Source organism: Eulemur rufifrons, chromosome 2 (assembly GCF_041146395.1).
Source record: "Eulemur rufifrons isolate Redbay chromosome 2, OSU_ERuf_1, whole genome shotgun sequence".
Taxonomy (NCBI): Eukaryota; Metazoa; Chordata; class Mammalia; order Primates; family Lemuridae; genus Eulemur; species Eulemur rufifrons.
The window spans coordinates 51,476,018-51,490,839 of NC_090984.1; the positions used below are offsets into that span (position 1 = coordinate 51,476,018).

At 37.5% G+C, this 14,822-nt stretch overlaps 1 protein-coding gene across 1 annotated transcript in view; it reads left to right on the plus strand.

The window, feature by feature from the left end:
* The window catches only part of FSIP1 (fibrous sheath interacting protein 1), a 164,600-nt gene extending 154,165 nt beyond the window's left edge, over window positions 1–10,435 (plus strand). Inside the window, exons 11-13 of the mRNA XM_069492233.1 lie at window positions 1,441–1,633; window positions 6,523–6,695; window positions 10,389–10,435. Coding sequence (XP_069348334.1) covers window positions 1,441–1,633; window positions 6,523–6,695; window positions 10,389–10,435 — 413 coding nt within the window. The remainder of the gene's footprint in view (window positions 1–1,440; window positions 1,634–6,522; window positions 6,696–10,388) is intronic.
* Window positions 10,436–14,822: the final 4,387 nt, after the last annotated feature.

Sequence of the window (14,822 nt, forward strand, 5' to 3'; positions counted from 1 at the left end):
GTTATGTCGTTGAGCTCACTTATTCTTTCTTCTGCTTTATCAAATCTGCTGTTAAAGCTTTCTATTGAATTTTTCAGTTTGGTTAATATATTCCTTATTTCTAGAATTTCTATTTAGTTATATTAATTGTTTCTATTACTTTGTCAGACTTATTATTTTGTTCATGAATTGTTTTCCAAATTTTATTTAATTTCTTATCTGTTTTTTCTTGTAGTTCCCTGAACTTCTTTAAGAGGATTATTCTGATTTTTTTTTTTTTGTCAGTCATTTTATAGATTTCCTTTTCTTCAGGGTCCATTATTGGAACTTTATTAGTTTCTTTTTGTTGTGTCTCATTTCCCTGATTCTTTGTTAATCTTGTGTCCTTGCATTAGTGTCTACACATTTGAAGAAATGCCCACCTCTTCTGGCCTTTGCAGGTGTTCTTTCACAACGATAGACCTTCACTATTTAGTTTAGCTTCTGTTTCTGAATGAAACAGCTGGTAGTGACCCCAGACAGGCAGACCTTGCTATTGGGTTGATGTTGGGCTGGCATGTTACCTGTGCTCTGAGGTCGAGTGGAACTGTTGGCTGTGCACTGTGGTCTGATGAGACCCCTGGCTGTACTCTACAATAAGGTGGAGCTGCTGGCTGGGCTCTGTGTTAGCATCTTATTGGGCAAGGTTGCAGGTTATCTTTCCTGGCTGGACAGTACTGCTGTTTCTAATCTGTAGCTTGGCTGTGCCGCATGCTGGGCTCTGAGGCTGGGCGAGGTCTCTTGGGTTACTCCCTGGCCACTTGGGATAGGCCAGGCCAGAGGCTGTGCTCTACAGCTATGTGTGAATGTGGGCTTTCCTCTTGACCTGAGGAAGCCATAGCAGAGCACTGAGGCTTTGTGGAGTTACCACTCAGATGCTGGGGTTGGGTGGGGCTAGGTACTTTCCTCTTCAGATATTTTCTAAACTGCACTTGTCTCCCAGATTGGGTAGACTTAAGCAGAACACCAGGGCTTGGTGGGATTGTGCCACTTGGCTGTTGGAGTTGGACAGGGCCAGATGTTACCCATCTCAGATAATTGATGACTTGTCCTTGCCTTTCAGCCTAGGGAAGGCTTAAGGAGAGCAACAGGGCTTGGTGGGATTGCTGCTTGGCCATTAGGGCTGGGTGGGGCCTCACTGTTTCATCACTGGGGTTGGTTTGGGCCAGATGCTCCCCACTGTGGATAATTGCTGACATGCCCTTGCCTCTCAGCCTGGAGAAGGCTTAAGGGGAACACCAGTGCTGAGTGGGGAAGCTGGGTAGGGACTGGAGCCTGGCAGATCTGTTGACCATGCATCCTGCAGGGGAGTGCTGTTAGCTAGTTTCTGTAGTGGAATGCCTCAGTTGGCTAGAATGCAGAGCCACTGCCAAGATTTGTATGATGGTTGCTGTGAGTCACACCTTTGTTCTTTGTTTCTAGTTGACCCTGGGTGGTCTAGTCCTGCAAGTACTTCCAATGTTTTCCATGGGATGATAAGGAGTGGGCCTCCTGCTAAGGGTCCCAAAATGGTGGTGAAGCTGAATGTTTGCCCCCAACGTTCTTTTCCCACTGTAGAACTGTGGGCCCAGAGGAATTCTCTGGGTGTGGTGCTGTACAGGCTTCGAGGAGGGGGGTGACCTGGTCAAATTGAAACTATTCCTCTTACCCTTCTAATACAGCTTTTCTCCATTCTATGGTCCGAGGGGGTGCCTTGGCATCTCTCTCAAGTTCGGGGGTATTCCTGAAGGTAATCTCTGTGGGTAGTTGTTTGGATTTCTGCCAGGAGTGTGGGAGCTGGAGAACTCCTATGCCACTGTTTTGCTGACTGCAACTTTAAGCTATAATATTTTTATCCAGCAGCGGAGTTCACTTAAAACAGGCAATTCAGTTAGATGGGTGTGGTCTGTCTGTTTTTCCCACACTAAGTATCTTTATTTAATAAATAAACTGTGAAAACTTTGTTCTATGCTAAAATTACAAAGTATTTTCTTTCTTTTGGGACAAAGGGCTTTTATTAGAGAGAAAGTATCTGAATCTTCTCTTTGTCTACTGTAATCAAACTTACTAAATTAAATGGAACAATTTGTTGTATATGGGGTCTAATTCCCATGGAGTCAGTGTATAGAGGGGATTAGAGTACTACTTTCCTAAGACATAAAATTATTTTCATGTGGACATGAGTTCCACTGATGTGTATCTGTCATGGAGTAGAACATGACAAGATGTTTCTAACTGACCCCAGAACTTAATCAGAACTTAATGTGACTTAATGGAAAGAAACAATGGAAGCATAGAACATGGCTTTGATCATGCCAGATAATCCTAATACATGATTATAACAATTAACTCTGTGAGTATGGAGGATTAAGATGGTATAGGTGTGAATATGTGAACCATATTTTACTTTCTGCTTATTACATAATAAACTCTAAGGGCCTGCATTATCATTTTAGCACATTTGAATTTTTGAAGTTTGAGTTGTTTTACTAACTTCAGTGTTTATAATTGTTAAAATAACTTGCTAATAAATTTTATTCTAAAACACCAATTTTACATTATGTGCTTTCTACTCAATTGTACAGTAAAACTGAATGCTATACCAGTTTTCTTGACAAAAAGCCCTGTAAAGATGTAACTGTAATGAGGAGTTGCTGTGTATCAGCTGTTACATTATGTTCTGGCTCTTTCTCAGGAAACAGATACATATGAATGTGATTCAGATGAGATTTCTATAAGCAGATAAAAAGGAAATAAGAAACACCATTTATCTTTTTCACTTTTAATAGCAGATATTATTGATATGTAGTTGTCTTTTCCTTGATGAATTAAGGTCTGTTCCAAATATTTCAGTTCTGCTTCTAAAAGGCAGTGTAGGGTAAGGCTTTAAAAAAGAGAACCAAACCCAATGACATTGAGGACCAATTTATTTTATTTTAATTTTAAAATTTAAAAGAATTTTAAAATTATTATGAGTATAAAATAATTATATACAAATTTACAGGGTACATGTGATGTTTTGATACAGGCACACAATGTGTAATAATCAAATCAGGGTAATTGGGGTATCTATCACCTCAAGTATTTATCATTTCTTTGTGGTAAGAACACTTCATTAACACTCCTTAAGTTATTTTAATGTACAGCCTAATTTGTTGATTATAGTCACTTTGTTGTGCTATCACATGTGGTTCATTCTGTCTATTTAACCATATTTTTTTACTCATTAGCTGTGCCCACTTTGTTCACTGCCACCCCACCGCCGCGCGCACCGCCCCCTTTCTCAGCCTCTGGTAACCACCATCCTTCTACTCTCTGTCCCTATGAAATTAATTGTTTTAGTATTTAAGTTCCACACATGAGTGAGAACATATGAGATTTGTCTTTCTGTGCTTGGCTTATTTTACTTAGCATAATGTTCTCTAGTTCCATCGATGTTGTTGAAAATGCCAGGATTTCATTCTTTTTTATGGCTATATAATATTCCATTGTGTGTATGTACCACAATTTCTTTATCCATTCATCTGTTGATAGACACTTGGGTTGATTTCAAATCTTGGCTATTGTAAATATTCCTACATAAACATGGGAGTGCAGATATATTTTTGATACATGTTTTCCTTTCTTTTGGTTCTCTACCTAGCAGTGGGATTGCTGGGTCATACGGTAGTTCTATTTTCAGTTTTTTGAAGACCCTCAATACTATTATCTATAGTCTTTGTGCTAATTTACATTACCACCAACAGTATAGGAGGTTTTCCCTTTCTCCACATCCTCCCCAGCATTCGTTATTGCCTATCTTTTTGATAAAAGCCATTTTAACTGGGGTGAGATGATCTCTCATTGTAGTTTTTGATTTGCATTTTTCTGATGACTAATGATGTTCAGCATTTTTACATATAACTGTTTGCCATTTGTATGTCTTCTTTTGAGAAATGTCTATTCAGATCTTTTGCCCATTTTAAAATGAGATTATTTGATTTTTTTCTATTGAGTTGTTTGAGCTCCTTATACATTCTAGTTATTAATTTCTTGTCAGATGGGTAGTCGGCAACTATTTTCTCCCATTCTGTGGGTTGTCTCTTCACTTTGCTGATTGTTTCCTTTGCTGTACAGAAGCTTTTTAGCTTTGTCTAATTTGTCTAATTTTGCTTTGGTTGCATGTGCTTTTGAGATATTATTCAAGAAATCATTGCCCAGACCCATGTCCTGGAGTGTTTCCCCAGTGTTTTGTTTTAGTAGTTTCATAGTTTCAGGTCTTAGATTTAAGTCTTTAATTCATTTTGATTTGATTTTGTATGTGGTGAGAGGGGTCTAGTTTCATTCTTCTGCATGTGGATATTCGGTTTTCCCAGCACCATTTACTGAAGAGACTGTCCTTCACTGTAAGTTCTTGGCACCTTCATCAAAAATGAGTTCACTATAGATGTGTGGATTTGTTTTTGGGTTCTCTATTCTGTTTCCTTGTTCTATGTGTTTGTTTTTATGTCAGTACCATGCTCTTTTGGTTACTACAGCTATGTAGTATAATTTGAAGTCAGGTAATGTGATTCCTTCAGTTTTGTTCTTTTTGCTCAGGATGGCTTTGGCTATTCTGGGTCCTTTGTGGTTCCATATAAATTTTAGAATTATTTTTTCTATTTCTGTGAAGAATGTCATTGGTATTTTGATGGGGATTGCATTGAATCCGTAGATTGCTTTGGGTAGTATGGACATTTTAACAATATTGATTCTTCTAATCCATGAACTGAGGACCAATTTAAATTGTAGTATTGAAAAATAAGGATTTGTTTCACAGTTGTATTAAAAGTTTTCAAATGTGAAATCTTTTATTAGCCATGTTTGTGCTTTAAGCTTGGTGGTAACTACTGTTATTAGACTTTTTGAATACAAGGTTCAATAAATTCAATGTTGTACTCATTGACTGCTGGGCTTTTAGGGCATCCATAAATAGCACTCCTCTTCTTCAACCAGGTCAGAAGCAATATAGAGAGAGATGGATTCTGACAAATGGAGATCAAGGAGGTCAGCTTTATTGCTGATGAAATGCAGAAGGTTGTTGTGACCCAAGTGGGCAGCCAAACAGGCTTCCTAATGCTATGTCCCCAAAATAAAATTACCCACCCAATCATTGGCAGAGGTGGAAAACCTCAGGCCTTATCTGTGGAGACCTGTGCATGTAAAACCAATAGTTTGACAGAGCAAAGAATGCATGCTTTGGGGTGGATCGAGTGGGGTGGGGTGCCGACTCCTGAGGAGGAAAGGGCTGAGCTGAGCCTGCTGTTCATCCCCTAAACTCATCAGATAACTGGCTCTTCTTCCTGTGGAGAGAGTGGACGGTATGAAGTGAGGCCAGGATGCTTCCATTGGAAGTTCTGTGTGGAAGTGTGAGGAAAGTGTGCAGTAAGTGTTCTCAGGTAACTCAATCTTAGAGACACCTCTGATTTCATTGGCACTTCAGGGCTGTGATTAGTCTGGTATTTAATCAAATTATCGTATACTGAATTCCTTCTAGGCAATCAAAATAAAATGCATCTGTGCATATACAGTATTCTCTCCCCACTAAGCATATGAGCTAGTCATCAACAGAAATTCATACAATAAAAAGGAACACATGAATAACAAATATAGTGGAATCAGGCAAAAAGGGACACAATTCAGTTGTGCAGTGAAGAAGGGGGGCAGAACTATACTAATTCTTCAAGAAAAGCAAAGTGGAATTTCTCACAGGACCTACTGAGTGAACAGTGTTCTTAAAAAGAATTTTTTAAGTTATAGAATTATAACTGTCAGTGGAAAGGAAGGGTAAGGAGAGATTTGTTCAAGGATACAAAATTACAGCTAGATAGGAGGAATAAATTCTAGTGTCCTATTGCACTGTAGGATTACTACAGTTAACAGTAATTTATTATATATTTTTGGATAGTTAGAAGAGAAACTTTTGAATATTCTCAACAGAAAGAAATGATAAATATTTGAGGTAATGGATATCCTAATTACCCTGATTTGACCACTATACATTGTATATATCAAAATATCACTATGCACCCCATAAATATATATAATTGTGTATCAATTTTAAGAATGTATAACAAATGCAATGACTCATGTAAAGTGTTTTTTGAAAATAACACCCCTAAATGAAAACTAGGGTGATCAACTGTGTTGATTTGCTCAGGAGTGTCTTATTTTTACCACTGAATGTTCCACATCCCAGGAAACCCTCAGTCCCTAGCAAATTGGGTTGGTTGGTCACTCTAAATTGAAATTGAGAACATTAAACCAAACAGCAAATTAGTTACTCAAAAAATAAAACTAATAGAGTCCAATTCTTCTTGAGGGAGACTTTTCATGTAAATATTTACTAATGATCACTTATCTACTTACAAAATATCACTTTCTCTATCATTTTATGTAGTAGTACAAAACAAATAATGACATGTTTGAGAATTTTGACATTTAATTGTAATGTACTTATCATTTTATAAGTTTTTGGGAACTTCTGATTCCATTGCTTCATTCAAGTTGGGTAAAAGTAAAGAAGTTGCTGAAGATCGGCTATCATGACTGTAGACTAGGTCTGTGGGCCAGCAGTGTCAGCATCCGCTGGGGGGTTAGAAATGCAGAGTCCCGGGCTCCACTTCAGACCTACTTCAGGCAGAACCAGAGCCTGCATTTTACCACAATGTCCCCAGCAGGTGATTTGTGTGCACATTAAAGGGTGAGAAGTTCTGGACTAGGTGGTGGAGTAGTCACCTCTACTTTAGAATTTTCAAAAATACTAGCATAAATGGTGGTGGTGAAAATGTACAGAAAGTGTCTTCTTTCCCATCTACTCAACCCTGATTTTTTCTTCCTAAATTTCTTTTTAAGAAAGACACTGTCTTCTTCAGATTGTCTTCTTATATCTCCAACCATCCATATTGTCATTCTTTTGGGCAACCTTCCACTTAGCCACTGAAAACAAACATGCCCTGGGACCCTCACTTGGGTTCTCCACTCTTTCATGGTTAGTATTTTATTTAGAGACACACAAAGCCAGTATGGGACTGTCTATGCTTTGCATACTTTTGATTGTCTGATTTCTGCTTGCATCTGCCCGGCATTTAAGCTATACTGAATCTGTCCCCTAGCCAGTGCTGTGCCTTACCTCTGGCTGCATGTTAGAATTACCGGTGAGATTTGAAACAGATTAATAGCTTGGTTCCATCCCGGATGAATTAAGTCAATTTCTGGGGGTTGGCTCTGATGTCAGTATTTGTTTAAGTCAGTGTCTGAGGATGGGGTGTGGGTGGTTCTGTTATGCAGCCATGCTTTAAAACTGCTGCTCCATTCCCCAGATGGTGCGCATCGCACTCATCATGGAGGTATACACTCATCCCGTCCCCCCGCCCCCCACCTCTGTCCGATACCCAATTGGTGTTATTCCCAGATGTGCACTTAGGTGATGATCAGGGAAACCAATTTGCTGGTGAGTACATGTGGTGCTTATTTTTCCATTCTTGGGGTACTTCACTTAATAGAATGGGTTCCAACTCTCTCCAGGAGAACAAAAGGGATTCTATATTACCATTATTTCTTATAGCTGAGTAATACTCCATGGTATACATATACCACATTTTACTAATCCACTCACGAATTGATGGGCATTTGGGTTGTTTCCACATCTTTGCAATTGTGATTTGTACTGCTATAAACATTTGGATGCAGGTATCTTTGTCATAGAATGTCTTTTGTTCTTTGGGGTGGATGCCCAATAATGGGATTGCTGGATCGAATGGTAGGTCTACTTGAATCTGTCAGGGGGGATGGGGAGTGGGGGGAGGGGATGGGTGTATACCTACATGATGAGTGCGATGTACACTGGGGAATGGACATGCTTGAAACTCTGACTCAGGGGGGTGGGGGGGCATGGGCAATATATATAGCCTGAACTTTTGTACCCCCATAATAAGCTGAAATAATAATAAAAAAAGATATACACTCAAAAAGAAAAAAAACCCAACAAAAAACTGCTGCTCCAGGGCTTCATCGTATTCGTCATCCATCTACTATCCATCCATCCATTGATACACCCCCACAAACATTTTATGAGTTTCTGCTGTGTTTTAGATGCTTTTCTAAGTCCCAGGACAGAATTTCTCAGAATGAGCACTATTGACATTTTGAGCTAGATATTTCTTTGTTGTGGGGGGCTGTCCTGTGCATTGTAAGATGTTTAATAGAATCCCTGTCTCTTACTCTCTTGATGCCATAGCATCCCCTGCAGTTAGGACAAACAAAAATGTCTTCAGACATTGCTAAATGTTCACTGGAGGGCAAAATTTCCCCCAGTTGAGGACCATTCTTCTAGGATATAAGATGAGTAGGACATAATCACTGCTCTGGAGAATTTCATAGTCTATTGTTGAAGGCAGACACTTAAACAGATAATTACAGTAGGGTGGGGCAAGTATAATAAGAGCTTCAGGACAAATTACATGGGCAACACTACAGAGAGAATGATGAACACTGGGGAGATGAGAGGTGGCATTTAAGTTGAGCCTCCAAAGGATAAGTGGTCATTTACTGGGTGGGCAAAAAGGAGAACACTCTACAGCAAGGGACTAGCACTTACAGAGGGATGGAGGTGTGGTCCCATCATCTCTCATCTCTTCACGTTGGTCCACTTCTCATCCATCCCACCTCCTTCTACATCCTGTTTAATCTTTCTTCTCTATGTGTTGACAATATGACTGCACATCTCGATTTGCTCTCTGAAATGCTGAGTCATCTGCCCTTAATTATTACGTTGATTCTTCTTTTTATAACAGCTTTATCGAGACATAATTTCTGTACCTATATTAGTTTCCTCTGGTTGCCACAACAAATTGCTACAACAGAAATTTATTCTCTCACAGTTCTGGAGGCCAGAAGTTTGAAATCCAGGTCACACTGCACCTGGAGGCTCTAGAGGAGAATGTTCCTTGCTTCTTTCAGTTTCTTGTAGCTGTTGGCTTTCCTTAGCTTCCTTGCTTTGTGGCCATGTCCTTCTAAACTCTGCCTCCATCTTCACATTGCCCACTTCTCTATGTGTGTGTGTCTCAATCTCCCTCTGTTTTTTTTGCAAAAAGATACTTGTTTCTGAATTTAGGGTCCACCCAGATAATCCAGGATGATCTTCTCATCTCAGGATCCTTAATTGAATTGCATCTACAAAGACCTTTTTCCCAAATCAGGTAACATTGATAGGTTCCAGGGATTACGATGTGGATATAACTTTTTTGAGGTCACTGTTCAACAATTCTGTACAATTCACCCATTTAAAGTATGCAATACAATGGTTTGTAGTATATGTATAGTGTTGTACATCCATCACCAATATCAATTTTACATTTTTCTTACCCCCAAAGAAACCCTGTATTTATTAATAATCACACCCCATTTTCCCCAACACCAGCTGTAGGCAATCACTAATCTGTTTTCTGTCTCTATGAATTTTTCTAGTCTGAACATTTCATATAAATGGAATCATACAATCTGTGCTCTTTTGTGACTGGCATTTTACACTTAGCATAATGTTTTCCAGATTCATCCAAGTGGTAGCATGTACTGGTACTCCATTCTTTTTTATTGTTGAATAATATTCTATTGTATGGATATACCACATTTTATTTGTCTATCAGTTGATGGACATTTGGATTATTTCCACTTTTTGGCTATTACATATAATGCTGATATGAATATCTGTGTACAGTTTTTGTGGAGATTTATGTGTTCATTTCTCCAGGGGATATACCTGGGAGTGGAAGTGCCAGGTCTATGGCAAACTTTCGAGGAACTACCAGACTATTTTCCAAAGCTACTTCACCATTTTACATTCCTACCAGTAGTACATGAGGGTTCCAGTTTCTCCTCATTCTCTTTTATTGTCTTCTTTTATTTGATTCTTTTGTCAATTCTGCCTTTTCTGATAACCTACTCAGTAAGGGTAGAAAAATAATTACCATTCCATTTCTGTTAGTGTCACAATTTTTTTCTCACTTTGAAGAAATGAAAGGCAATTAGCACTTATCTCTCCTTCATGTAATATTTATTTTTGCTTTCACTCTATTTCCCAGAAACTTACTAGAAAGCAAAAAATTAATTTTGATGTCTGTCTCCAAATTCATAATAATTTTAGCTCTCAAATCCCAGAATGTTCTCCCTGAGCTGTAAGCTCAGTGAGGGCAGGCATTTTTCTTGTAAACTTTATAAGCAGCTGTGGTGACTGTAGAATAAGTATTTAAATGAGAATATGATTATTGTTTCATGTATAGAAGGACTTAATGTTTTATAGGCTGAATTATTTTTGTTAATTATGCACACATTTCTGATTGTCTAATGATTTTAGTTATTGTTTTTATGTGCAGATGAACAGGAGGCTGAAGACACAACAGAAGGATGTGAAGAATCCTAAGTAAGGACCTGCTGGGGTGTGCTTTTGAGAAAGCTGGTAATTGAGTTACATTACATTATTGGGGAATATTTTGAATTCAATGAATGCATTGTGGAGACTATTCCTTAAATATGATTTTGACATTTGGATTCTCCTGTTGTGGGTTACATTTCTTTGATATTTTGATACTTGGAGTATAATTGTTCAATGGTTTTTCTTCACTGAAATTTCTGGGAAATTTTTTTATAAATTTATTGCTAATCTTGCAATATCAGGGATACATTACAAAAACTAACATTTCAATGTATACATATTATGGTGAAACTAGGTGGAGTGCTATTGTATGTTTCAACTTTATTGTGATTCACACAGGTTGTGGTCACTATGAATTTTTGTTCTGGCCCTGCTTTTCCTTCTTGTCACCTGTCTAATATCTGTTAAATAAGTACAGCTTGCCATAGGAAGAGGTGAATTTCCTCAGCAAGGCAATGTTAGGAGAGCCTTTGGTATCTTATTAGCAATGACGCTTTTCTTAAGTAGGAGTTTAACTGAATTATTTGATATATTATTTTCAGTTTGCTATTTTCTTTCAGAGTTTGGGCCTTTTAGAATGCAGCAAATAAAGATGAACTCCTTTAAAAAAAAAAGTCTGTGATAGTATTTTAAGAGAGAAGGTTGGTCTAGTTATAAGTCAGTAACTAGATGCAGAGAAAATTTTGTGTTGACACCCGTCAGATGAATTGGCTTTAGTCCTAGAATTCCATTTTTTTCCTGATTCAAAAAATGAACTGGCTGTTGTGCTGCCTTTAATAAAATTTGCTGGTACATGTTCATCTACTGATATTGAATAACATTAGTAATTGCTTACATCAAATTTCCTTGACTTTTTTTTTTTTATTCAGAGACAGAGTCTAGTTTTGTCACTCTCAGCTGGAGTGCAGTGGCATGATCATAGCTCACTGTAACCTCAAACTCCTGGGCTCAAGCAATCCTTCTGCCTCAGCCTCTCAAGTAGCTAGGACTACACGTGTGCATAACCATGCCCAGCTAATTTTTAAAATCTTTTTTGTAGAGATGGGTGTCCCACTGTGTTGTCCATGCTGGTCTTGAACTCCTGGCCTCAAGTGATCCTCCTGCCTCAGCCTCGCAAAGTACTAGAATTATAGGTGTGAGCCACCATACCCAGCCTCCTTGACCCTTTAAGATGAAAAATTCTATAGCTACTATTTTCAGGGGTATTGATCGACACAATACCTTCTATTTTTTCAGCCCTTCGTTTCGGTTTACTGTCTGTTCATTTGAAATAACAATGGTTTGTGCTGATATCAATGTGCTACAGTGTAATTTTTCTGGATGCCAAGAGTTTTGCTGTAGGGTAACAGCAGAAGTTAGAAAAGTCCTGATTTTAGAGTCTCATAGGAATGACATGTGGCACTCCTCTGTGTGTAGGGTTTGGGTGGGAACAATCAGGGTAGAGGTAGTATGGGTGGCAATTTGGAGTGGGGCAGAGAGGAGCCATTGTTTTGTCCATCAGCCTGTTAGAGGAGCTCAGCTTTCTAAATCCATGCTTTCCTGGTATTTGATGTGTGTGTGTATAAGAGAGAAAGAAAGACAGAGACAGACAGATACAGAGATATAGAGAGAGACAGAGAAGGGGAGAAGGGGGAGGGGAGGAGAGGGGAGAAATTATTTCTAGAGTGGTACTACAAAGGGCTTGTGGCTTTCTAGTGTGCTTCTGCAAATGGTATTTGGAGCACAGTGAGCCTTTCTACTATTTAGGAAAGGGGAAGAAAACAGACTTATTTAAAGTAATGAATTCTGCCATTAAAAGAGGTGACATCATTCCGTAACATGTCAACTGAAGGTAACTCTTAACAAAGACTGGTAAATGAATTTATAATTCAACACAGAGCTTCCAGATTTTAAAAAAAGTTACTCTGATTTAGAAGAGAAAGTGTTGTTATTAAAAATAAGTGCTTTTATTTTGAGATTCCCTTTAGACCTGAGTGTTTGGCCCAGAACAAGATAAAGAATAAAAATTATATAAGAGAGAGAGCTAATTCATTTTAAGAATTAATTTGGAAGCTTAAAATTTGAGATTTTTTTACACATGACTCTTTAAAAACTGCTGGCACCACCTTTATTGTAAATTCTCATAGGACCTAAAGTTTATTGCTCTTCAATTTAACTCTCCTGCAACATATGACAATAAACTCTTGTAAGAGGAAAAGCTATCATCTTGATGACGTAATTTTAATATTTAACAAGTTCTTTATTTCAATATAACCTGCTGATTTGAAGGTCAGTCTCAGGGTGAAAATGGAACATGCTTGGAAAAAAAGCTCCTGTTCCCAGCCACTTTTTCTGTCTCATCTTGATATTTTCAATCATTTTTGCTTCACTACCTAAAAATGAATTAGAATTCTGTCCCAGGACTTCACATGTTGAACTACTCTGAGAATGAAGGAAGTCATGTTTCGAAGAATTACTTCTTTCAGATAAGTTTTCCTAACTCAGCAACCATTACCAACACTTTCTAGTTCTTGCTTCCTCACCTTGGCACTATAAAATGATTTGGCAATTTACACTTGTATGTGTGATCATGCTACCCAGATAGGTGTTTTTAGAATGAGAGAGAAAAATCAACAAGGGCGGAAGATTCTGCCTCATTCAGCCAGTCAGTCCTTCCTAGTGTTAACACACCTCAAAGCCAGATCTTTAACCTACTCATAAAATTTCTTTGATCTGTTTTTATTGAACCTGGAAATTGGTCCGTATTCCACATTCATGATTAGCCCATCCAAGAATCAAGGTCTGCTTATTGTAACAGTTGGGCCCTCTCTTCACAAAATAGTTTTATACTTATACACATACACACATACACATTCTCTCTCTTTCTCATGCATTCCTTCCAAATTTTACATTTTTCTTTGATCATCCGTTTTTCACCAAAGGTGGTATTCATTCACAGATATCACAAAATGTATCTATAATGTTTGATCAGCTTTTCAAGGACAATTCCTCCCTGATATACATTTAGTTTCGCAGCTTCTCCACAACACGTGATCATGTCGCCCACTCAGTGCCATTGTTCATGGGTTAGAAAATGGAGTTGCAAGAGTTGCATGTTCTTCATAGCTGTTTTTACCTTTGTTTTTATTGTTCTTTTTAGAGACAGAACTGGAATTGAAAAGGATTCAATAAATGATATTAATAAAATATTAAATTCTTTTCTTTTGAGGCCCTTGACTTAGGGGTCATTTCTGTTTTATGTTTTTATTATGGCAGGCTAATTTATTGTTTTGTTCTTTTATTCCACAAACCCAGTACATTCTCAGCTTAAGGCCTGAGCAAACTCAAGTCTTTCTAAATCAAATAAAAACTATGACTGTTACTGATATTTACTGTAATTTCGTGTATGCTATGTTGGTTTAAGAATGGTGTTCACCCATATCTTCATAATATAAAGCCAGTAGAGAACAAATAAACACGGATACAGTAAGTATAAATATAAATTTCCATATGATTTATTGTTGTTCCTTATACATAAGAAACAGTAATATACAACTTACACTGCTTTAGAATGTAAAATGGATAAAAATGTGTACAAAAAAAGCACATTCCTAGAAAAAGGTATTGGCAAGTAGTAAAAACTTGGGGGTGGGGTGTAAAAAGCAAAAAAACAAATCAAAACAGAAAAACAGAACAAAAAAAGAGAAAAACAACAATTCTTCAATTCAGTGTGCAAACATTATATAAAAATAGAAATACTAACTCTACAGGCAGTATTTCCTGATAAATTACTTAAATAGCATATCTACACAATCTGAGATATCTATTCCAATGGCAATGAGAAAATAATTTATAAAAATAAAGCAATGGTATACAAGATGATAGAAAAAAAAAACATAACTTTCAGAAATGGTATTTAACATTTCAATGCTATTTCCTTATTGGGAATACTTTTCTGCAAAGAGTTTTTATACTATGTACAACATTGACTTTTTTAGGTACTACAGTAGCTTTAAGTTTGTTAGACACTTAAACTCTTTCTGCTTGATCCAAAAATTCTTTACTCAGTCACACAACAAATGAGGTAATATTTGTATATAAGTTTCACGTTTGTCATTTTTTTTCTCTTTTGGAAAAATGAAAAAAAAAAAAAGTGTATATGCTTTCCTTCTCCCTGGAAATAGGCGCAAGGGATGGGGTAAAACAGTATGTGGAAGACCTCATGGCTTTCTTTGCAATCTACAACACTCAACAAATGCATAACCAACTAATTCCACTTGAAAAGACAAAACAAAGGGAAAAAAAAAAAAAAAAGAATCCCAAAACATTCATTCTAAGCACAAAGGGAAGAGCAGCTTGTATGCTGATTTTCTTTTTGTCATTCTTGACAGAGATT